Here is a 25,127-nt window from a genome sequence, read left to right as displayed (position 1 = left end):
ACATTAAGCATCACCCTGTACGGATTCAGCACCTGTAATCGTACCCAGCATGACTCCCCATTCAATGCTCCTTCACAGCTCCCTGTTCTGCTGGTGACTCTGGTGTAGGCATGTTTGATAAGAGCTTGTTTGAATTGAGAGAACAAATTAAAGCATTTGTAGGCCAAAAAACATATGTATCTATATAGATTTTTGCAGCATGTGGTAGATTATATATTCTACCTAACACTTCTGCAAAGACATTCATGGTCACTCTCCTTGTGATTCACATATCAGTCTCCAGAGCAAAATACCACTTGTGTGCTTTATCCTGTGGCTCTGAATATGTGACAATGTGTTTACATGCTCCGGGCTATTGTCAGCACTTCCTGTTCATCATCACAGCAGCATACGTCTCTCTGAGGGGGCCACGCTTATGTGCAACACCAATGAAAGTCAGGCAGACTGAACACAGCACAATCCAAGCGTTACGTCCAGGTGCAACTTATGCATCACTCCTGCAATTAGTCATACCCTGCAACTTTGCACGGAGTGAACATGTGGTGCGGAACAACCTTTGATGAATAAAGGAGAGATGACTGGAGTAAGTGTGTCTCACCTGGAGATTATGACTAGGTGTTGATAACAGAGCTATATAGAGTTTGCTAAATTAGGAGCAGGACCAGTTAAGTGGGACAGGATCCCCTTTAGGTGAAATTGCTTGTTATTGGTAGGAGTACAAAATTTTATAGCAAAAGCATTCATACTGCATTAACTTTTATTCACATTAAAGCTACAGATGTTAATGAATTTTATAGGGTTTTAAGTGACATGAAGTAGCTCATTACTGTGAAGTAAGAGAGAATAGTAAGGTGGTTTTCTAATTTCTCAACTAAAAAGCGTGGTGTGCTGTTGTATTCAGATCCCCATTCATAGTACTACCTTTCATTACAGCTGTAAGTCTTTGAGGATACATCTATCAGCTTTTCATATTAAGAGACTGAAATTTCCTCAGATAGGACAAATAACTTCTTTCAACAGTCTGGACGTTCACTGGGTCCATGTTTTAAGCTAAACCATCTTATTTCGGACTAAAGTGTTGTTGTTTAGGATTGTTGTCCTGCTGGAAGGTGAACCTTGAGTCTCAATGTCTTAATGTATAAGATGTTTGCTTCCATTAGTGTTCTGTATTTAGTCATTCACCTTCTTATCAGATCTGCTCAGTTTTCCAATTCCTACTAAAGAAAAGCAGCCACACAGCATGATGGTGCCACCATCATGTTTCACAATGGGAATGTTTTTGTTTATTGTGAATTCTTTAATGCAATCTGTTGTGCATGTTGGCCATAAAGTATAATTTTGGTCTCTTCTGACCTGAGCACCTTCTTCCATGTTTTTTACATTCCATACATGGAATGTGTATGACAAACTTTAAACAAAACCTGTTTTAATTTTACTTTATAGTTGCCATCAAAATTATTGTCCTGTCAACAGTCTTACACTTGAACAACTATTAATCTCTGAAGCCACCTTCGAGTTGCCATTGGCCTCTTGTCAGCTTGTGTGATTAATATTCTCTTACATTTTACTTGTCAGTTAAAGATTATGCCCAACATTTGGTATGTTTGTATTTGTGCCATACACTTTACATTTTCAGACAATGGATAAAGCAATGTGCCAAGAGATGCCTGGGACTTTAGCTTACATGTGTGAAACATCTCTAAGACTTTCTCCCTGACCTGTCTGATGTGTTTCTTGGTCTTCAGGATTATGCTAGTTGACTAATGTTCTCTGACAAACCTTCAAAGGCTAAAACACAGTTTATGTACCCGGTCTATATTTAGATTAAATTACTCACAGGTGGACACAATTTTGTGACTTGTGAAGAGAGTTTGTTGGATCAGATTTTATTTAGGGGTATCGGATAGAAGGGGTCAAAATGAATGCTGCACTTTTCGTATGTTTCTTTGATTAAAAAAAAGATGTTTGAAAACCATATATCATTGTCCTTCAAGATTAAGTCAAACTTTGTACTGGAAACAATGAGGCACATTGAAGTTTGTGACAAATTGTGTAAAAGTACAAGGGGTCTGAATACGTTTGCAAGGCACTGCTCCTTTATGCAAAACCTCAACAAAAAAAAAAAGAAGGCTCTGCAAAATCTGTTTATTAAATATTTAAATTTTGGACTCTAGCCTGTGCCGAATCAGTTTAGGGGGAATTCCTACTTACTAAGCTGGCCATGACTGAAAGATATTTAGAGATGCAGCACAAATATTTATGGATCTAGTTTCATTGCATACTGTTTAGTCAGAGGGCTGGAGCTTGCACATCTGCGTTTACTTTAAAAGTGTGCTACACGTCCAAAAATTGCCCTGTATAGTCTACAAAAACACGAACATTTTCCAGGCAAATCTTTGGGATGCCTCCTCTTGAAGATCTTAACACTTTTTTTATTCAGTCAGTATGAATCCACCATATTTGCTTCAGTGCCCATAAAAACATAAAGGAGACCTGTTGGCACAGCTGGCAAGGCGCAGAGAAACACCTCCATTCACTTCAGCGCAGTCTTCAGTAATGACAGTGACGCCCTGTCAATCACGCATACTTATCCATTCACACCGGATGGCCTTGCTGAGTCTTAATCATCACCTGTCAAGTCCGGGTCAGCCTTTCTGCCCTAATTAAACCTGTCCAGCACACATGGAGCGAGCCCGTCAAAGTGAACCTGAAACCATCTCACGGTGAAAATACCATTTCCATTCGGGACGTCAGTCCTAGAAAATACTATTAGTGTTGTGATGCTGCATGTGCTAATGACTAATAACAGCAATAATGTTGATGGAAATAGGTCGAAACAGAAATATATCAGAGGTGTGAATTGCGTGGAATAATTGAGTCTACCTTGATTATCCTCGTCCATGTCTGCAACGGGCAAAAATCTAAATCTCCCGAAAAATCGTACAGAGAAACTTCCGATGCGTCTAATTTACTCCTGGGTGAACGTCCTATTTTCCAGGACGCATTTGGCGTTCAGGTAGTCTCATAGGCAGGAGTGTCTCCTCTCAGGAGATATTGTGGCCATTTACCCCTCTCACACAGTCCCAGGTCCCGTCCTCCGGGGCCCGTGTGTCCGTCCGGTACTGAACGACGGGTCTCTGCAGCGGCGGCAGATTGTCTTTAAGCTCACAGTGGCGCTCGTTATCCCTCTAAATACGCCTTCACTCCACTAGTATAGGCAGAGCGCTGCAGTAAAGCTGTTCACGCTCTGAAAGGAAATAGAGCCCGCTGTTGAGTCTGTTTGCATCAGAATAAAGTCGCATATTCATCACTATAGAATATGCGACGGAGTCTTAAAACTGCGGCTTTTACTTTGAAGTTTTCCCCAGGAAACCAGTTTCTGATTGTTTTTGTGAGTATTACGTGTTAATCCAATCCCAGCTATGCTGCACAGCTCGAGCTGCGCGTCAGCGTTGATCAGCCGTCACGTGACTCAAAGCGGCATTCACCCTAATAAATACTGTAAACTCGTTATATTTTAGGCAATGTATGGTTTGATTTTTTTTTAAATATATATGCTTAATTTCAGAACTTTGAAATTAGTCATTTATATTTACCAGATATATTACTAATAAAAACAAATATTGTGCTCAAAAGACTGGATCTTTTTGTTTTTAGTAAAAATAAATAAATAAATAAATAAAATTCCAGTCCAAAATAAGCAAATGGTCATGAAAATGACCAAGGACATACCAGGTAGTAGATGGAGGGAAACAAAGTATAAAATGGCTTCATTTTAGATGGAAATTTGAATAAAGTCAAAATTGGTCAAGTTTGGTCTTCATTCCCACCATCCTTCACAAACTGATAAACATTTTGTTGTTAAAGTTTCAAAAACTTTACGGGTTTTTTATGAATAAGGAGACGTGAGTTGACTCACTGGACATTTATTGGGAACATCAGGGTAAAGGGAACACATGCAGCCACCGGCAGTCTCAGTCTGGAAAAACAATGTTTTCTAATTAGATACCTCTCTAAATCATAACATAATCCATGACACGGTGGATGTCCTAAGTAGATACTCCAGTGATGCACTTCATTATCAATATACGGTACATCGTCTGGGCACTGTTCAGAACAATATGCACTTGGGGAGTCATCGTCTCTCTGTGTGCCTGTTGGCATTATCTGCTCTAGTCCTGTCCAGTCTGACCCAGCTGGTTGTATTTATCTAAACCACTGAGTCTCAGCTGATTTTCCACATATTCCTTTCCAATTAAGCTGGCACTTAGAAACGTATTCATGCCCATCTATAGATATCTCTGGACCCCCTCTCAATAATGCTTTTTCTACCTCAACACTATTGATAAGTAAATTTATTAATTTATTCGTTTTCTATATAACAATAGAGCACAACACATTTGTGGGTTCTGAATGCAAGGAAAACCAACAACTGTGCACTAGGTAAAATATTAAATGCGACATAGCAAGGACATATGCTAAAGAAGTATGTGAATACTATACTAGGTGAATCTTTGGGGATCAAAAATCAGGTTTATTATGGTGCAATGTATCAAGATGAAGAACAGCTCTGTATTTTATATTCCTCTGTATTATAATTTTAAACCTGTGAAAACATTAAGTGCTCCAAAACAAAGTACTCTTACATTTATATGCTGTGGCAGGTTTTAGCTGATTAATTATGACAACATGTACATAATTGTTTGTTTTTTTTTTATTAGAATTAAATCTCATTAAATTAACAATTCAGTGGTTAAATAGCTTTGTAAAATATCTTATATGCAAGTAAATGTACTAGACATTTAACATCAAAACTTGTAATAAAGAGTTCAATTGATATTTCAGTCCAAAAATGAGCTCTGGTGTTTAAATATGCAACACATTTCAAATCCACCATGGATTGATTTTTGAGGATGCTGTGAGGCACTGGTGCCCAGAAATGTCTCCAAAAGTGATTCATCAAATTAATTTAACTACTCAGCTGCACACATTGCTGCTAGCCATCATGTACCACGGAGACACACAAATAGGTCACAGCCCAGAGTATGAAAGAATATTTCCAGTCTGGATTTTGGGCACTTCTGGATGACATCCACACTCAGAGATATTTTCAGAAGTTGTTTCTTTGACACATGTGGTTTCAATTATAGCATTCCTTCCTCCACAGGCAAGGAGGGGGTCTCACTTCCTGTGCACATTACTCCAGTGGTCAAGCATGAACAGATGTTGTAATTTATTCATTCGTTTATTCATAGGTGTCACTTTGAGAAAAATGTCTCCGCCTCAGTCTAAACAAAAAATATATTATCCAGCCAAACATAAGCAGTCCGTCTGACGTTATTTCATCTACAGGAAGGATTGCTTGTCTCCGTTTTAGAGGAAACATATTTTTCTTCTGCTTCAGATATGATCAGACCGAGATTCCCAATCTTTGATGCAAATGTCAACAGTCTTCTTCACCTTAACCTTTAGCTTCAGTTTTGTTTTTTTGTTTTTTGCTAATGCAGAAAAGAACTGAGCAGATACAGAACAACTCAAACTATTTACTTTCAGCAAGTCCGAATAATTAGACAATGCATGTTGGGTCCAGTTAAATCACCCCTGATTTATACTGGATAACCCAAATCCAGATCCTAAAAATTAGATTTGGATGAGGGTCATGCATGAACAATGGAATATTTGAGGGAAAAAAGGCATCAAGGAAAAAAAGCATTTCCACTTAACCATGCAAGGAATGGGACAGAAAAATATAGAAATATATGTACCAGAGGAAAGGCTAGGCTCTATTAGTTTGGGACTGACGAACAGTTTCTATATTGGATGAAGATTTATTGCACAAATTTTTATCTAATATTGTTACACAGCTGGCATGGTCATTAACCAGATGAGTTAGTTAATTGCACTGGTTTTCCAATTTGCAGCAACAACACAGATAAGTTGGCTTGCAAGTGATTGAACTCAGCATAAAAAGCTGCCATCACTGTTGTCCACTTTGACTCACACTGGGAGCTCTCTAAATAACCTCAAATTCTCTTTTGAGTATGTCTGAACCAAAGATTAATAGGCTTCAATAATGTTTTGTCTGTTGGTTCTGATTAGCTCTACATGAATTTTTCTGTTACATTGTTTAATGTTGATTCCAACATTTCTAAGGATAGTTAAAAGACCACTAGGACTTGTGTCACAGTTGGAGAATAATGAGGTTACATATTTTACAGCCCACTTCCCTCACAAAGAGCATGCTTCTTCAATTACAAATAAAAAAAACAATAATATTTCTGGAGCTTTCACACAATGTTGATGTGTTAATGACTTATAATTAAAATATCTGTCTGGCCCAAATCTCCTCTGCAGTGAACAAACGTCAACAGATACAGAATTTAATAATAAAAACAATAAATTCTCATTGTGTAAAGTCTACGAGGTTGTGTTGAGATTTTTCAAACAGAAGCCCTAAGGTGACCCTGGTTCAAGGGGCTTGAAGTGAACATGTGTGGGGATGCGTCGCGTCCTGCAGAGGGTGCGTACCCTGAGGGAGGAGCATGTCTGGCAGATTAGGCCAGCCATCATGGGAAACGTCTGCTCTGCTCCTGACCGATTTCACGTGACCTGATTGAGCAGTCAAAGCACTTCATATGCTCCAATCACCACAGAAATTCCCAGAGGCTGATCACCTCTTGCATTTAGAGCCTCTTGCCCCTCATGTTAGTAATTACTCATACAATCAGCCTCCTGACAACTCTACCATAAATCGCAGAGATGTTTTCCGTCTATGCTGAAATGTATTTTAGCATATTAAGTCTTTCAATAAATGCCTGTAATTTGAAGCTTATTGTAAAACTCTAGCAAGCCCTAATGTAAATACACTTATGCACTTCACACACTCTTCCTTGACTTTTCAACTACTTTAATTGCTTTTCTGCAGGTCAGTTCTAAATGTCCTCGCTGCACTACAAGATTGAGTCAAAATAAAACTCTTTTCCTGCAAGTGGTTTACGGTAATTCAAAATATGACAAATACACAATCTTGATTTTTGTTTGAAAGCCGCTAAAAGATGGTAAAAGTTTCTCCTAGCCATACAAAGAATCTTTTAACCTTATGTCATCAAATTTTGTTAACATGAAACCCCATGCAGTCTTTAAATATTTCATGACTAACTATTAAATTTGTCTGCATTATTATTGATTTATTAATCTTTAGATGTGAAGATGTTTTTGTTTTTTTTTCATGAAATGATTACATGTTTTAGGAAATTAGTCATTCAAAAACCGCCCCTACTTTGAGGTGATATGTCTGAATATCAGATATGGCCATACGGTCCCCCTGCTTAAATAATTTGGTTTTGACAAAAATGTTAAAAAATCTATTTCTTTATGACTGTTTGATATTTGCTTCTGTTGTTATTTTATTTCTTTTTGTTTTCTTCAGAAATCTCCTCGTGCTTCATTTATTTAATCAAGATCACTCAATGGAAACTTTGGGAACTTTTCTTTTTGATTGATTTGAAGATTATAATACTGATTGATTTTGGATAAATTGTATAATTTAACATTGCCTTATCAGTCTACACATGTAGCCAAACCAAAGGATGTGACCGGGTCAGGCATGTCCTTCCCGCGGTGACCATTGATCAGAGTGGACTTTTAGGGTGAGGCCGTGTGTTTTTTTTTGAGTGTCAAAGGTCACAGGACGCTCAGAGTGGCAGGATTTCCTCTTTCAGTCTCCACATTTTAAAGCCCAGCTCTGCACTCTTGACCATGCCTTTCCTGCCACCATCTGACTGAAGGAGAATGTTGAGTTGATTTTCTTGCGTCCAAGGCACATATGAGTGGAGTCTTTATTTGGGCTCACAAAGGCAGCAGTGTTTGTCTGAGACCTTGAACGTAAAGCTGGGAGTGAGCTCCTATATCTGAAGAATATTTCAGATCCTTCCTCAACTACAAAACAAACTATATAGTCAATACTAATCATATATTTCAGTCTTTACAGGTTTACATATGCTGTATTCTGAATGGTAAAACTATAAAAAGAATAAATATGTACATATTATTGAATACACTTTACATTACAGACCTTGAGAGCATGTCAGCAAGAAGCAATGCCTACATAAAGGTCCTAAATGAAGACAGATTTCTGAAAACATTTAAAGTATTAATGTACAATCACATTAAAAAAAAAGAAACACAAACTGGATTATAGCTGTCCAGCTTTTTCTAATTACAAACAAGAAAGTTCAAGTATGAGTAATACAAAATGTCACACTGACACCTACCAAAATAAACCCATATTTGCATTCTCTTTTTTTTCCTGACCTATTTCAAGCCTGCAAAGTGACTGCTGCAAATAAATAAAAAAATACCCCACCTCCCTCTTTCACATTTCCTTTTGCTTCCTTCTCTTCTAGTCCTTCAGCTCTTTGATTTCATTTTTAGGTCAACTTTGAATATCATAACGCCTGATATTCCTTTGATTATGCATCGTCTGCCATGTCCATTGAAATTATTGATGTTTATTGAATTTATCAAATACATCACAACCTGGTGATTTTGTCAGCTCGGGTATTTATATTCTCAGAAGAGATTATTTTAATAGACAAAACTGACATACAGTTTTTAACATAACAAGAAAACATGTTTTTGGGAAGTGGCGACACTTATATATGGGTAATACTTGGTTCTGAAACATTATCTTTGGTAGTTGTAACATCTCAAGGGAGAAAAGGCAACAGGTTTTGCCATTTTGTGAAAAAGGTAACTTGATAAGCATGTATGATGATCTACATTAAACAAATAAGCAAATATTATTTTGAAAAGATTTATATCAATACCACAATTATCAACACAAAAATAAAGATCGGATTTGTAAAATTGTCTTGGTATTTTGTATAATTAACCAACTTTGAGTAGAAATTGATTTGTAAGTAGTTTTAAAAGAAGAATTTTCTTTGTAAACACTGTTTTATAATTGAATAGGGCATATGCATTGGGAATAAGGTTGTGAAATTCACAATGTCCAGCTGTGCCAGATCTCCTGTACATAACATACTGTAAGGAATATGGGGATTCAATTTCAAAGCTCTATTACAGTCCCAGAGTTATCATATAGCTCAGTCAATCAGAAAATAGATCATGACGTCAGTTCCACTTCCAGTATGAAGCATCCAGTGTGAAGCATGCAGCATGCTGAGGTGAGGGAATCTCCACAAATGCAAACAGAGATATCTTGGTTTTTCATTAAATTCACTAATTCTATTATTGAAACATTCTTTTGATTTTTCACAGTTGTGAAAACTCTTGAACACATGCAAATGATAAAGTGACTAAATTTACATATAATTTTTCTTTGTCAATAAACTGAACTGAATGTATTTAAACAATATTTAAAACACACTTTAAAACCCTGGAATTAACATAGAGTGTACTTTATTTTTGCCATGACTGCATGTGATAACTGAGTCATAAAAACATGGGTTTTTTTTAACTGTAGCTATGTGTTGACAGTACAGCTTACACAGAGATGACTTGTTTCCATATATCATACTAAAAAGGTCTTAGAATCAGTGAATAGATACATATGTCACACAACAAATAATTCACATCTGCATTGCAATTGTAACTGAACCCCTGCCATTTCCTTTTGTAGCTTTATCACTCTATAATACTCCATTAAATAAAACATGCAAGCTGCTTCAGATGCTAAAAATGCTAAAGGCTTTTTTCTAAGAGTATGGTGGCTGGCAAAAACTAGGATAAAGACAAAACAACGTTTCTAGAGCTATTCTTTCATCTATCCTCTTTGATAACCCTATTAAAATTCCCCCCACCAAATTTCTGAGAAATAAATTCTGTTTCTAACAGAAAAAAATAAAGATAGGCATGCTGGATAGTGTGCTGCAAGGTCTGGTCGCCAATCAGACCGAGATAGACAGTTGCCGGCCGATGATGGGTTTTATGCTGCTGTCTGCCGTCAGAGCGAATAATTTAATAACTTTACAGAGGACATTTTGGCAACTATGAGGGAGTGAGTAGTTATTAAATCGACTTAAATTGGAAGCTTGTTCAGATAGGGCCTAATGATTTAGTTAAGTATGGGAAACAGTTTTAGTTAGGCTTTAAATAGGAAAATTTATTATATTCTAATTCTTTTAATTTTAGCTTCAGGAACACTTCACACACAAAAATGTTAAAAGATGGTAAACGGGACTCTTATTGTGACTAGCTGCTTCTCTCTGGTGGTCAGCTGATGTCACTACATCACGTCTGAAAAGCATATCTGATTAAACTGGCTCGCAGCATAACTTCATAAATGTTAATGAAGGAAAATGTTTCCCATTTTAAATTCACTTTTGTTCATTCGTAAATTAATGTTGTGAGATATTACTATGAAAAACAAACATGTAAAAATACATAATAAATCGTTAATGAAAAAAAAAATTGCTGTTTAAAAAGTAGCACAAGTCTAACAAGGTATTAACTGCTTTATTAGTCAGGTTATCTGCTCCGGAAGCCAGCTTGCAGTCAACTGATTAACAAGAAAGAAACTTTCCAACTTTTTATCATATGTGGAAAAAAAAGTATGTTTTTTTTTCCACGCATTCTATCTCAACATTACAACTGACTATCTTTAAAAACATTATGTTGTATTAGTTAAACATTGTTTTTCCAGACGTGTACCTTTTTCCTTTAAAGATTTCTAAAAATAACAATTATTAAAAATGAACAGTCAAATATATCAGACAGTTGTGATTTTACAAATTTATTTCTTCCAGTTTGATCATTCTCACAATCAGTTCTGACAGTACAAATCTCCAGACCGACTCGCTCAAATAAATCTGCAGCATCAAAATGTTTCGCATTATTTTAATTTTTTTTTTTTTTTTTTACTAACGTGTCCCCTTTTGGGCTACTGGTTTGCAAAAACAGTAACCGTGACGACCTGCAAGTGCAATCGCCAGTGCAAGACATGGAGCATCGTCTGCGTGAGAGAGAGAACATGTACCGTTTGTTCAGCTGAAGCCAACCTCAGTGTCACGAAGACAAATTAAACATGCTTGTTCATGTCATGCTGAGATGTTTCTGTTGTAAAGTAAACTGAACTGTGTTCAGGTTTTAATTTTGAGATGCAACACTACTGATAAACAAACATGACTGAAACACACTAAAAAGGGTAAGCTACAAAGTTTCACAGCCACAATCGTCTTATTTCATGTTTAAGTCCCCACGAACAGCTCGTGGTTCAGCAGCTGCAAGGCCTCTTTTCCCTCCACGTGTCGCTCGTCAACTTGTCTCACATTGACAAACATCCATTCTGTCCTTCTTCTGCAAAGGCACCGAGCTCGTACGACAACTGCTGAAAACAAGCAACCGCCTCACTGTATTGCATTGTCACACCAGCTTGCAGGATCGGGTGTCCTCTCCTTCGACGTCGCTGTTCAGATTTGTCGCTTGCACATCTTTTGATGGCTGTAGCATGGCAGTTCTTGCTTTTCACAGATTTAAGGTTTTTTTTTTTTTTTTAAAAAGTAGGTGTTGAGTTTTCAGTGGATTTCAATATGAACCTGTGAAGAGATAAAGTCTTTGTTTATATTTAATTTTGGAAGTTATTTGCAGGTTATTTGTCAAAAAGACAGTATGACAAAATTTTGCAAGCCAACTTCATGCGAATCCATAATGTTTAAGTGTTTTTAAGTTTTAAAATTTCAGTCATTGTTAATTATTTATTTTTCCAAAACAACAACACAAACAAATGTAATAAATTAAATGAATACCAGTAAGTTTTTGTTTACTTTTAATTAATTTTTTTGGTAACCTTTTTTTTTTTTCAAAATGCAAGCATAATATAACAGCCAACTACAATGATCTTTAAAACCATGAAATGAATGGACACTTTTCCTCATCTCTAATCCAAACAGAATCAGAATTATATATACAGACATCCACGCTTATATTTAGCTAAAATCTTTTTTTTTTATTATTATTTGAAAAGTTAATTCAAAATGTTTTAAAACATAGTCCTTAAATTTTTCCATGAGGCTAAGGTGGGGCTGTGGAGGGCCATTCCAGAAGCATGATTAATCCATTCCAAAACCAGTTCTGATGTTTGTACTCGCTGCCAAACAACAGCTGAGTTTTAACTAATTGGAAATGGGTTAAAACATTCAGGACTACAGAAGTACCAGCCAGCCTAAAGAAGGGTATGAAATTAAAAAAAAAACTGCTGAAACCCCAGTGTGACTATCCAATTAAAGTCTTAAATAGGACTGAAATAGAGTAAAGGAAGAAAGAAACCCTTTCTCTAAAACTGGTACATTCAAGCTTTACTGAAGTTTGCGACTACACATGGACAAACCAAATGCCTTCTGAAGAAAAGTTTTGGCCACCACTTTTAGAGAAGCTAAAGTGAAGCTCTCAGTTCAGAATATTGTTTCAACGGTCAAGTGTGGTGTTGGCAGCATCATGCTGAGGGTCATGTCCTGATAACACATTCCAAGCATCGGATGAAATCCTGAAACTCATTAGCTTCCCCTCAGGTCTACAACTAGATGACGAAAAGTTAGAGATGACTGGATGTTAAAACACCACAATGATACTAAAACACAGAACAAAGGTGGTTTGGGAAAGGATGGAGCAGGCTAATGTTAGGCTTCTGAAATGGTCCCAACATCAGAACCAATAAAAATTTGCAGACTCTACTTAAAAACCAGGATTACAGAAAATCTGCAGTAAATTGAAGCTTAATTTAATTCTTAAAATTAAATGATACGTTCTTTCATTAATGAACCCCCAAAACACTGTTAAAAAACATTCAAATTAATTTATAACTTACATTTATAACCAATAATTTGGTTCAGTGTAAAAAGATAAGTAAAATATATCTTAGAATTAAGCATATCACTAAACAGAACAAAGGAAATATCTTAAATGTCATATTGTAAAAATTTGGTGTTTGGCAATTACATTCAATATACGAGTTAGTTTTGCTACGTTAAATATCCTTACATGTTTATAACAAGAAATTGAATTAAAAAATGGGCAAATCTTCATTAGCAGAAATTAAAACAAAGAGTGTAGATTAATTAAACTACAGCCAGAACTTAAAGTAAATCCAACTTTAACTTCAACTAATCTAAGATGAATTGAAAGTTTAACTTCAAAAGGAGACACTTCTTTAAAAGCTCAGCAGACATTTAGTCAGCAACCACAACGACAACACAAATTCAACACTAAGGCCTTTTTAACAGCTGTTGGCATGGTGACGAGCAAAGCAGGACTGTCAAACCAGAAGTTTTGGTATACAAGAAAGTAAGAGACTACTTACTTGAAGTCTTACATTAAACACCATAGAAGCGACGAGGTATATATAAGGAAATCTGATTCTCAGCCGCCATGCCAGATCAAAAAATATCAACAAAGTCCTCGTCAAGCCTTTGCAAAACACTCCGTACGTCCGACCAGCGGAGCCCGAGAACCGGAGCACTAGGTACGACAGACCCGCCATAAAGGATCAGTCTGCCCGGCGCTACGTTGGCTTATTAAGTCAACTGACAAGGCGATGCGATATAAGCGGCAAATGGTGTGAAATTCTTCATTATTTCTTATCACTGACTGACACCGAGCTCCATTTTTAAACATTAGCTGCTGGCAGGGCTGCTCCACCCCGAAAAGCTTCTCCGAGGAGGAGAGAAGAGGGTGCGACACACGGAAGAGAACAGGGAATTGGGTTAATACGCCCCGAGTTTAGACTCACAGGCACGTCCAAAAGCCCGTACACGAAATTGATTGACAATGCTAAGACCCGCCTCCTGGCCCTGATTGGTGTATTTCTGCAAACGACTGTAGGATCAAGGGAGGAGACAGAGGAGCTAGATTTTTTTCTCTCATATTATTCTGTCAGGAGGACACAGTGACAGTTTTAGTTAATATGTTAAAAATACATTTTTATAAAAGTTACCTACTGCAGCTTTATAGGTAATTTCTTTTAACAACTATACTGATGATAATAATCAGAGGTGTGACCAAGTCATTGTGTTGCAAGTCTCAAGTAAGTCTCAAGTCTCTGTCCTCAAGTCCGAGTCAAGTCTCAAGTAAAGACAGGCAAAAGTCGAGTCAAGTCTCAAGTCAGGAACCTTTAATTTCAAGTCATTTCGAGTCGTTTTTATTTATTTATTTTTAATAATTTGCAATTATACATAAAATTCAAATAATAGACCATTTGTTCGTTTAAAAATATGTATTTGAGGTTCATTTGTGATCCTCTTATTCATCTGGTATTCTTCAAATCTGTCAGAAGTAAACAGATGTCAGAAAATAAATTACCGCCTTTCATGAATTACATTTGACTTTAGTTTACTCCTTCTATTCATAAATAAACATCAACACTACAACAATCATAGTTTTCAAAAAATGAAATAAGTATAAATGAAGTTATCACAAGTAAACTCAGGAAGGTCTGGTGCATTTATTTTTCTGCTTTTATTTCTAAGTATGTTAGTTTCAGTCCTCCGTAAATATGGGACAGATATTCTAAACACAAAATTTATTTGGGACAGTCACTGTATTTGGTCTTTTTTTTTTTTTTTTCCCAGCAAAGCTATACTACTTGGAAATGGGTTCTGTGCGACATGTGACAGTCACGCCGGTCAGTGCATTAATTCAAAAACAGTTGACTTAATGCACTGACTGCAGTAAACAATATATTGTCAATATAATTTCCCAACGTAGATGTCTTCAAATACACCAACCATCCTTAGATGATACTAGACCCGGCTCATCATCATGATGGGACAGAGAGACTCTGTTCCCTGTGTTCAGGTCCAGAATCTGCTTTCTGTTCCGGAGCCCCGCTCACTATCCACCGGCTTCCTGAGCTAACACGGTGCACATTATTTGTGGAGGCATTTGAAGGACCGGATTTATGGTAAATAATCACCAATTTAACCCGGAGTACACATGCTAACACGAAGTTAGCTAAAGTCAGCTATCTTACAGCAAAAGAAAAGCGCCACCTACCCATCTTTGTGAAGCTTCAAATGCCGGACAAAGTTGGACGTCGTGGCATCTCCATCCGATATTCTCTTCTTGCATGTTTTACAAGTTGCAGTTCGGTTTTTAGTCGAAAGTTCATAACCTACGTAGCCAAAAGAAATTACTCGCGGAAGCATATTCGAGCGGTTATTTCGTATTTCGTTCCCTGAGCTCTGCAGCTTTGCCGCGTTTTTTTAAACGTCCAAATCCTGTTAATTTGATTGGTTGTGCTGCAGCTACGTACACATACATACATAAGGAGAGAGGAAAACCATAGTGACGGTCTGCGCATATTGATACGGAATGAGGGACATTAATTAATGACGCCACTTTATAAATAATGTGTTTTAAATTTTAAGACTTTGAGTAAAAAATATCAAGTCTTTTCAAGTAAACAACTTCAAGTCGAGTCAAGTCCCAAGTCAATGGCATGAAAGTCAAAGTCAAGTCCGAGTCTTTGAGCATTTTTTCAAGTCAAGTCTCAAGTCGTGATTTTAACGACTCGAGTCTGACTCGAGTCCAAGTCATGTGACTCGAGTCCCCACCTCTGATAATAATGCTATTATTTCCCCAGTGTTACTGACAATCCATTTGTAATTCGTTTTCCTTGTTTTATCTGAACAATAAGAGGTATTCCTATCTTCCAATTTCAATTTTTTGATGCATCTGTGTAAATCTGCCTATTTTTATAAAATTCTTGCCCAATTCTATGTTGTAGATTTCTCTTTGATAAAAAGTTCTTTATCCAGTAAAATATTTCCCAGTAATACCCAATTTATATATTTAATTAACAAGTGATCTATGCACAACCAGTCACATGCTTTATCTGCATAATATTTGAATTAGTAATCTATATGTTTTTTTCCATTATTTTACAAATATCATAAGTTAATGCAATATTTTAGGGGGTTTTGTAGTTTCACCAGCAAATTTGATATTTGCATGTGCAGGTTTTTTTTTTTTTTTATTGCCGTTTTAAGCACCTTTAAGACACAACTCAGGAAATACCCAACTGAACGAATTCCATTGTAATTGGTAAAGAACGTCACTTCCTTCCCCCGTGTTACACCCTAAGTCATCCGTCTTTTTGTGTTTTAGATTTCTTTACAAATGACAAGTTTAAGCGTTTTATTTTTATTTTAATCAATAAAAAAACATTTTATTTAGCATGCACGTTTTCGTAAAAAACGAAAAAAGTGTATTTCTGGGTGTATTTCTTGTGAGCTTGCAGTGAGTTGGAGTGTCTGAGGGCGTTATCAGGCCGGTGTACCGGATGCTCCATCTGCTGGTGGCTGACTTCATTTTTTTTTTCTCAGGGGTGGTGGCCGCTGTTTTGCTCCATAGCTCCCATAGCGAACCCACGAAAGCATGGGAATGTTGCGAGGAGATTTCTGAGGAAACTTGAGATAAAGTGTGTAATAAGTTAGTGTAAGTTGCTCAGACGCTGTTTTAACATCAGAGGAGCTCAGCGGTAAACACCGGAGGCCGTCAGCGGGAGCCTGTTGGGACGTTTCTCCAGCGAGCAGTTCCGGACAAAGGAAAAGAAACCTGAGCTAAAGCTAGCTGGCTCTCTTAAGCAATGCAGGCCATTAAGTGTGTCGTTGTAGGGGACGGGTAAGTGAACATAGTCGGGGTTTCTAAAAAAGTTTGTTTCTACCATTTTCTATTTGAAAGGTAACGTTTAATATTAGCTTAAATGTTGTCACCAGACTGGCTAACGTTAAATCACTTTGCTTCCCAGTTTTTCATACGGATAAAGTTAGCTTCCAAGCTGTAACTACCTGTTAATCTGTACCACTTGAATATTGCAGTTCACTCAAACTTTTTTATTTCTTATTTTGACTTACTTGACATTCGAGTTTGTATATTCTGTGTTGGCATAGAAGAAGATGGCTCATTATTTCCTTTGGGTTTCCACATACTTGGTGAATCAGTCACATTTAATAGCGTAGTTTGTTTATTCAACCTAAACCCGTTTTTTTTCTTCTTCTTCTATTGTCTTGGTTCATGAGAAACCCAAGAAGCTGGGATTCAGTTGTATTGTTGTCTTCTTCACACTTAGGCTAACTTGGGGCGTGCTTTCGTTTTCCTAATAATAAATGAGGGTTCGGCTGCACCATTTTAAAGTAGAGGATTGGCCAAGACTGCCAGTCAGAAGTGTAATAGTATGTGAGGTAAACATGCGCATACAACCTCTTGATCAGGGTGTGGTGGAAACCACACAGCAGTCATTCCAGGGACCTTTGATTGAGGAGCTTTTTTCGGTTCAGATTAAAGGGGAAGCTCAAGTTTTGTGATTGGGAAATATCTGTTCCCCTGGGAGCTGCGAATATCTTACAGGAACTGACCCCTGTCTGGTTTGCCTTGCCAGTTTTCCTGAGATCAGGGCTCATTTCTGCTTTTAATCTTCTTTTTTTTTTCAGTCGATTATGAATTGAAATCGTGTTTTTGTTATTTCAGTTAAATTAGTCATAAAAATCAAATTTGGTCATGTGAACAATTAGATTATTTTCATGACTAAGGTGTCCATAATATAATAATCTATATTGATTTAGTGCCATGTTTTCTCTTGTTTATTATCCTTAACTGTGCTATTAATTTTGCTTAACTACGTTTTTTAAAAAAAATCAATGACAATTTTATTTGTAAATTAAAGGTTTTTCCCCACTAACTTAAACTACAGCATCTTCTTTTAGCAATTTCCAGGTTTGGACAAATAGTGGAGACTGAAACTTGATTCTGTAAACATTTTGAAGTTTCCAGATTTTTTTAAATTTTTTTTTACATATCTAAATGCATTTCTGATTTGCCAAGAAAGGCAAATCTGGTGTGATCTATGATCAATAAGCCAGGTTTTAAAAAAATGTATTCAATGAACCTCAACTATTTTATATAAACGTGTATTTCGATGCATCTTTTTGAGTTTAATACATATATTACAGGCTTGGGACATGTGTTTTGATTTAAATCATATCATTCCTTGCTTTTTAATTGGATTTAAAACATTTTCCCCCATTTAAGTTAATAAGACCTGGGTTCTTTTTTGTGTGCTGTATTCCTTAGACAAAAATAAAACTACTTCTACCTGACTTTAAAGAAAATAAGGCATGTATCAGTTAGGAATTGCATGTTGGGTCAATACATCAATATTTGAGTTAAACCCATTGACTGTTTTGACTTTCCTTTTGTTACTGACTCAATGCTAAATGATAAATGCAACTTGCACTTTGTAGAATGTGAAAGTCTCTAAGTTACTGAGTTTAAAAGTTGACCTATGGTTTAGAAACTGAATCTGGTGTAGACCCCAAGGAAGGCACTGAAACCACTACTTGATAAATATTCTTAATAAAAATCAATGTCTAAAGTTAAAAAATAAAAATGTGTATAGATCAAGTAAGTTAGGAAAAGTACATAATTTTATAATTTGAAATTTACAGAAATTTGTGAACTTTATGTTAAATAATTTTAGATGTTTGGGTTTAAAAAAACCCAACTTTTTTACATTTTTCTTTTTAAAAAGAAAATATAGAGAAAAGCAAAGGGGGGGAAAAAAGCCAGTTGGTTTAAGATTTAAGGCTCTAAAATATTTAGATTAGTTGGTAATGCAGAACTGCTCTGACCAGTCACTTTAAAGCAGGATTTCTTTTCTTGTTGTTTTCCCTAATCATTGATCAAGTCTCTTCTCATTTCCAGTGCTGTGGGTAAGACATGTCTGCTCATCAGCTACACCACCAATGCCTTTCCTGGAGAATACATCCCCACAGTGTGAGTGTCAGAGACTGCAGTGCAGTTTCTGTTTATTTATTTATGACAAACCTTGCTGTCCATCATGTTTCTCCACCCTTTGTCTCTAATGCGGCCCGTGTATCAATGAGACAACTTCTTTATTCCGCTGTTGTTTTTCTAACTAAAAGTTGTCTTGGTTCTACTGTATGCTTGAGGTAATGATCAAAGTGGCAGACTGTAACCAAGATTGAAGAGAGCAGACATTGCTGGCAGTAATGATGAAATTCTGCTCCTTATCTGATCAAATGTACGTTTTTTTGTTTGTTTGTTTTTTTTTTACCATTGGTTTCTAGAGAAGTCGATGAGGTACTTTATATTCAGGCTCTTTTTCTATCAGAAAAAAATCTAAAATGTAGTGCATGATTTTCTCTGGAAAAGAATTTATGTTGATCTATTCATATTTCAATGTATGGTTTTTGTTTATTTGCACATCATCGTTTTCCCCAGGTTTGACAACTACTCCGCCAATGTTATGGTGGATGGGAAACCAGTCAACCTGGGCCTTTGGGATACAGCTGGACAAGAAGACTACGACAGACTCCGCCCACTCTCCTACCCCCAGACGGTACAAAAAGGACATAACACAATATTATAATTCACTTATTAACCTTTGTGAATAATCCACTTGGAACATTCGGGTGAAGACAGCGAACAAGGAAGTTTGGAAGAAAGAAAAACACACATTGATAAGAATAAGACTTTACGGTAAATTAAAATCTCAGGCTTTGATTGCTTTGCTTCCTTTGTCTTATCAGGATGTGTTCCTTATCTGCTTTTCACTCGTGAGTCCTGCCTCGTTTGAAAACGTCCGTGCCAAGGTGAGAAGTGCCCGTGTGAACAACATGGAAGGTTTTTACAGTGTCTTACTACAGTAATACTTTATCAACTTTAAAAAAAATCTTTTACTTCATGTTGGAACTTCAGTTTACATGTTTTTATTGGGATTTAATATACAGAACAATACACAATAATGGGAGGAGATTGAAAGTGGTTTTCAAAATTTAATACAACTAATGTGAAAAGAGTGATATCTATTAGTATTAGCCTCCTGCAATTAACATATATATTATTAAAGAGTTTGTTTCCATTTTGCAAGGCACCATAGCACATGTGCATGTAGCAAGTTTTAGGAGAAGAGAAGCATTAGGACAGTTTGCATCATAACATAACTGTAGGATCAGTTAGTGGGTCTGATCCTGCAGAGAATGACTTACTATGCATCTTTGTTGCCTGACTAATCATTTTCAAGTTCTTTTAGATAGGAACAGAATCTTACATGCACAAAACCTTTCAAACTGGTGCTTTTTGTTGTTCTATACTGTGAATTATCAGGCAATTAAAGCAAGAAAATACAACATAATTGAGGTTGCTCCCTGATGCCCCTATGCAGCAATTACAGAAAGCACTTGTATATGTTTGCTTCAAGTCCATAAAGTATTGGATAGTTGTTATACTCAATTTAGTTTTTTTATGTAAGGCTAAATAACAAAAATTTATTTGAAAGTCAAAAGTTCAATTTCATTCAATCTAGGTCATTTCTATATAGTCGTGTCTAAAGTAGCTATAAGCTCTGATGTTTATCGATGTTTCTTTCATGCCCTGGAGTGAAGAGGGTAAACAAACACTCACTGACTCTTAACAAAATGAAATGTTTATTGTTTATACATAATATACAAATGTTATTTATAACAACTAAAAGTTACCTAGTACCGTACTAATTTTCAGCTACCGTTCTAACTTTTGAATAGGTATTTTTTGTTTTTTATACTTTGAATTTTGCTTAACTAGAACTTTGTGTTAGTCCTCAAACTAACTGTTAACATTTAAAAAATCTTGTGCACTCACACAGTAATAATCTTTTTACTGGATAAAAGTCAACAGAGGCTTTATATTGTTGTAAGAAAAGCAAATATATCATCACTTATTAATTCAGGACACTTGAACTGAGCCAAATAATTGAATTGTTAAAAATATTTCTTCCATCTTGGTTACATTTTCAAAACCAAGTTCTTAAACAAGTCAGGTTTGTGTTTTTACAGTAAATGTTTTTCTACCAAATAGAATGGTATAGTTGAATCTTCCAGACATTGACATTGTGTCGTAGGGATCTTTATTGTACTTCATCACAGTACTTTGGACAGACGCATGCTTGCAGACGTGGATCACATGATAGCTTGTAAGCAAAGGGAGTTTCTCTTGGTGATAAACACTCAGGAAATTATTATCTGCCCCTGCAGTTCCTCCTCAGCTGTACAAGAAGGGAACCAACATTTGTTTTCTTTTTCCATCTCACCACTATACCACTGTTTTTCTGTTACTGGCTTAATTCTAATGATTAGAATTGTATTTATCTACTTGCTTACAATTTGAATGTTATGTATGCCCATAATTTGCAGCTATAACAGCCTAAGTCAGGCATGTTTATGGACATTTATGACCATCCTTTCAGATGCACATTTGTGGGGTCTGATGTTGATCGAGAAGGTCTGACTCATAATCTCCATTGTAATTCATCCCAAACCTGCTCTGTATTTTTGAGGTCAGGACTCTGTGAGGTCAGTCAAGTTCTTCCACAACAAGCAGACTCATCTGTCTCTTTATGAATCTTGCTTTGTGCACTCATGCTTAGTCATGTTGGAACATGAAGGGTCCATCCCCAAACTGTTCACACAAAGTTGAGTGAAGGAAATAGTCTGAAATGTCTGGGTATGCGGAAGCATTAATGGTTCTTTTAAGTTAAACTAACATAATAACCACCTCATCATAACCCTCCCTTTACCAAACTTTACACTTGGCACATTGCAGCCAGGCCAATGTGGTTCTCCTAGCAGCTGCCAACTCTAGACTTGTTCATTGGATCTGCAGCCAGAGAGGCAGAATTCAACTCTCCAGAGAAAATGTTTCCACTGCTCTAGAGTCTAGTGGCGGCTAGAAATTTTGTGGTTTGACTCTGCAGAAATTGATGGCCTCTTTGTATTATATGCCTCAACATTCAAGGCACAGTACTTTCTGCCTGTGTAGCTTTATTATAATTCTACTACTCACTGACTGTGGAATAATTAGTGGTGAGTAAATTTTCAGATTTCAAGATTTACTTCATACTACAAATGTTTCTAGAAGGAGTCTATACGTTTACATGCTGGATTTTATCAACCTGTGGTCAGGGAGGTAATTCAAACTCATAAATTCAATAATTTGTAGGGTTGAAGAAAGACTTTTGGCAATGTGAAAAGTGACGTACGCAAAATTAGACGTAAATCTGAATGAGCTTGAAAGGTGGTTGGTTTTTGTCAAACAAGATAACCAGGTCCGCTTTAATTAAACTTCAGTTGGTTTACCTAGAAAGTCTGGTTCTTTTGGGGAGGTGTGATGGGCTATCGAACTCTAATGCAGACCAAAAAGCAAACTCCCAGCTCTCGGTTCAATTGAAGTGAACAGGTTTTGGTTTGTTTGACACAGTGCAGTGTGAAAATGTAACAAGTGTTGCAACTTTGGTCTCCAATCGAAAAGTGAAGTTTTCAATACTTTTTAGTGGACTACATGAAGACAGAGAAGCTTAAATATGTATAGAAAAGGCACCGTTATTTGTATTGTAGTCACAGCCATAAAGTTTGATACAAAAATAATAAGGAGCCCTGTTTATAATGAAATGCATCACATAAAAAGTTAAAGCTGTACCTTTCTGTTCTGTAGTGGTACCCTGAGGTCAGACACCACTGTCCCAACACTCCCATCATCCTGGTGGGCACCAAGTTGGATCTGAGGGACGACAAGGACACCATGGAGAAGCTGAAGGAGAAGAAACTCTCCCCCATCACTTATCCTCAAGGGTTGGCCATGGCCAAAGAGATTGGTAAAAACGTCATTGAGCTCTTTCTGACCAACTTAGATCTTATGTATTTTTATTTTTTTTTTATAATTCACAACAAACAGAAGTAAATAAATTGCTGCTCTCTGTTTGCGTTCATTAGGCTCCGTCAAGTACCTGGAGTGCTCAGCCCTGACTCAGCGTGGCCTTAAAACTGTGTTCGACGAGGCCATCCGGGCCGTTCTGTGCCCCCCACCCGTCAAGAAGAAGGGCAAGAAATGCTCTCTCCTCTAAGGCCGCCTGCAGTTTGAACGGTTACAGGGGAACATGAACGCTAGCAGTGAGAGGGTGGCTAAAGGCACAGGAGAAACACACCAGTATACACTCACAATCAATGTACTTCAGATTCTGTCCTTAAGTGTAGCTCAAGCAGTTTTCATGGAAATAAATCAGATCCAGGTTTAGGCGAAGGGTTTGGGCGATTAACAGTCCTAATAACTCTTTACTGTATAGACAAGACTATGAACTTTTTGAGGCCTTCTAAAATCGATTGGATGTTTTTCTAAAAATGGACTGCAGGTTGTCTTTAATTTCCTCTTCCACTTGTTGTCCACGTTTTTTTTGTTGTTTACAGTCGGGTTGATTGTTGTAAATGGAAATAATATTGCCAAATACATTCTGCACACATGCTGGTTTTTAGCCGAAAATGAGAGTCTAGATCTGCCGATTCAGATCTGTAACGTTTGCTGTTCATTCAGCTCCTCCATCAATGGCATTTTTAACTCACAAGTTCACTTCGTCCTTGACAACAAGGAGTATGAAGAAACCTGGAGGATCTGTACAGTTTCAAATGAGTCCTTGAGTAACATAACCTCCTTACTTACCATCAGTCTGTCAACCCTAGAATGATTAATGACGCCTAAAACAAAACGGGGAGAAGATCAGATACCAACAGTGCTGTAACTCCCCGAAAAATGTAATGAATCCAGTATTTTCTACATTTCATCTAATTAAATTTGTAATTTTCTTTCTGCTTTCCCTAAATGCGTCTCAACCGAGCGGCTGCCTGTGAGTGCAAAAGCTGAAAACATGATTACATATTGGAACAGAAATGTTCAGATGTCTTGGTGATGGGGGGAACAAGAGCACATCTTTTAATGCTCTGTGGGCATTTACCGAATACCTTTTGTGCAACACTTTTGATTTATTTTCTTTACGCATCACTACTGGCTAAGCAATGTCACAATGAAGAGCATATATGCCTGCTAATAACAGTAACACAAAGCTACTGTCGGTTATGGTGTCGTAGACAGTGTAATCATCTTTTTGTTATAATCGTGATTTGACTATTTTGTATCTTTCTTCATACGTTACACACTCACTGTATTGTTTAACTAACACTATGAATATCTTTTTTTTTATTACCTCTACGGTTAACGCTACCTTAATCTCCCTTCAAGCCTAGCTTTTCGTAATTAATGCTGATAGCATGTCTGTGCATCATATACTGAAAACTAAGATTAGAATTGCTACAGTTATATATATTTTTTGCCTATTTACAAAATGTATTTGAACTACTAGATCAGGGGTTAAGTACACGTTGCTCATCGGTATTCAGAAATCAAGCTGTGCTTTTATCCAAGCCAATGTTGTGACTCTCTTAGTTTTGAGGATTAAAAACTATTGTCACTTTTTGAAAAAGCCAATAAATTCCTGTAAAAACACTTCCTCTGTTGTAAACATCCATTGTTTACCACTCTTGTGCTTTAAATTAGTGTTGAGTAATTATTTGACAATATAAGTTAGAACATCTGTCTGAATTGCTAACTCTTTTTTTTTTTTTACCTTAAACAATTATAACTATTAACCAACATATTCTATATTTTGTTTCTAAAAATAAACTCTTCTAGAGCAAAGAAATTACAAATAAAATAAAATGCCTTTAAACTGGTTTCCTTTTACAAGGCAAATATGTGAGATGCTATTTATGTTTTGACTTTACAAAGATTTACAGATTTTCTACAACATTCTGACTTGCTTTTATTATTAAAATACAGCCAGTTTAGGCTTTTGATAAGATAGGAACACACCATTTCCAAAATTTTTAACTAAAAATATTTTACATTTTCGTGACTGAGTACTTTCAGCTGTATAGCTTTGGCCCAGCAGATTAAAGGTTTGGACACCAATGATTCATTTCTTTTCTTTTTTCCTTTGTTTTTTTAATGGGATGATTATTTAGCATTTTTAATTTTTAAAACATTGCTGCACAAATTTTATTTTATTTTTTGATTCCTTGGCACATATTTACATTTTAGACAATTACGCTTAAGCTTATGTGGCTTATAACATGGAGGACGTCAATAACTGTCAAGTCAGCCGTTTATTCACCCACACATTTCATACTGACTGATTCTAAAGGGAAGTCATTTAACTCATAAGACTTTTTAAACTGAAGGCAGTTAAAATGTCTTGGATGAATACATATGCATTTGGCACCACATACCAG

General features: G+C 36.4%; 3 protein-coding genes across 3 annotated transcripts in view; 1 reads left to right on the top strand and 2 right to left on the bottom strand.

Moving 5' to 3' along the window:
* cyth3b (cytohesin 3b) overlaps positions 1 to 3,222 on the bottom strand; it is a 33,938-nt gene extending 30,716 nt beyond the window's left edge. Inside the window, exon 1 of the mRNA XM_028042073.1 lies at positions 2,884 to 3,222. Within this exon, the coding sequence (XP_027897874.1) occupies positions 2,884 to 2,902 (19 nt within the window). The 5' untranslated portion in view covers positions 2,903 to 3,222. The remainder of the gene's footprint in view (positions 1 to 2,883) is intronic.
* Positions 3,223 to 10,738: 7,516 nt separating this feature from the next.
* On the bottom strand, positions 10,739 to 13,716 carry smim10l3 (small integral membrane protein 10 like 3). The gene is made up of 2 exons (XM_028042984.1): positions 13,319 to 13,716; positions 10,739 to 11,558 (listed from the first exon to the last, which is right to left on the bottom strand). Exons 1-2 carry the CDS (start codon positions 13,496 to 13,498, stop codon positions 11,538 to 11,540), a joined length of 201 nt encoding a protein of 66 aa, XP_027898785.1. The 5' UTR covers positions 13,499 to 13,716; the 3' UTR covers positions 10,739 to 11,537.
* Positions 13,717 to 16,307: 2,591 nt separating this feature from the next.
* LOC114160398 (ras-related C3 botulinum toxin substrate 1) lies at positions 16,308 to 24,343 on the top strand. Its single transcript, XM_028042983.1, has 6 exons — positions 16,308 to 16,638; positions 18,718 to 18,789; positions 19,258 to 19,375; positions 19,566 to 19,628; positions 22,504 to 22,663; positions 22,782 to 24,343. Exons 1-6 carry the CDS (start codon positions 16,604 to 16,606, stop codon positions 22,910 to 22,912), a joined length of 579 nt encoding a protein of 192 aa, XP_027898784.1. The 5' UTR covers positions 16,308 to 16,603; the 3' UTR covers positions 22,913 to 24,343.
* The last annotated feature ends 784 nt before the right edge of the window (positions 24,344 to 25,127 follow it).

Source organism: Xiphophorus couchianus, chromosome 16 (genome assembly GCF_001444195.1).
Source record: "Xiphophorus couchianus chromosome 16, X_couchianus-1.0, whole genome shotgun sequence".
In the NCBI taxonomy this organism is placed as follows: domain Eukaryota; kingdom Metazoa; phylum Chordata; class Actinopteri; order Cyprinodontiformes; family Poeciliidae; genus Xiphophorus; species Xiphophorus couchianus.
Note: the sequence above shows the minus strand (reverse complement) of the source record. Positions and strands in the feature narration are given on the sequence as shown.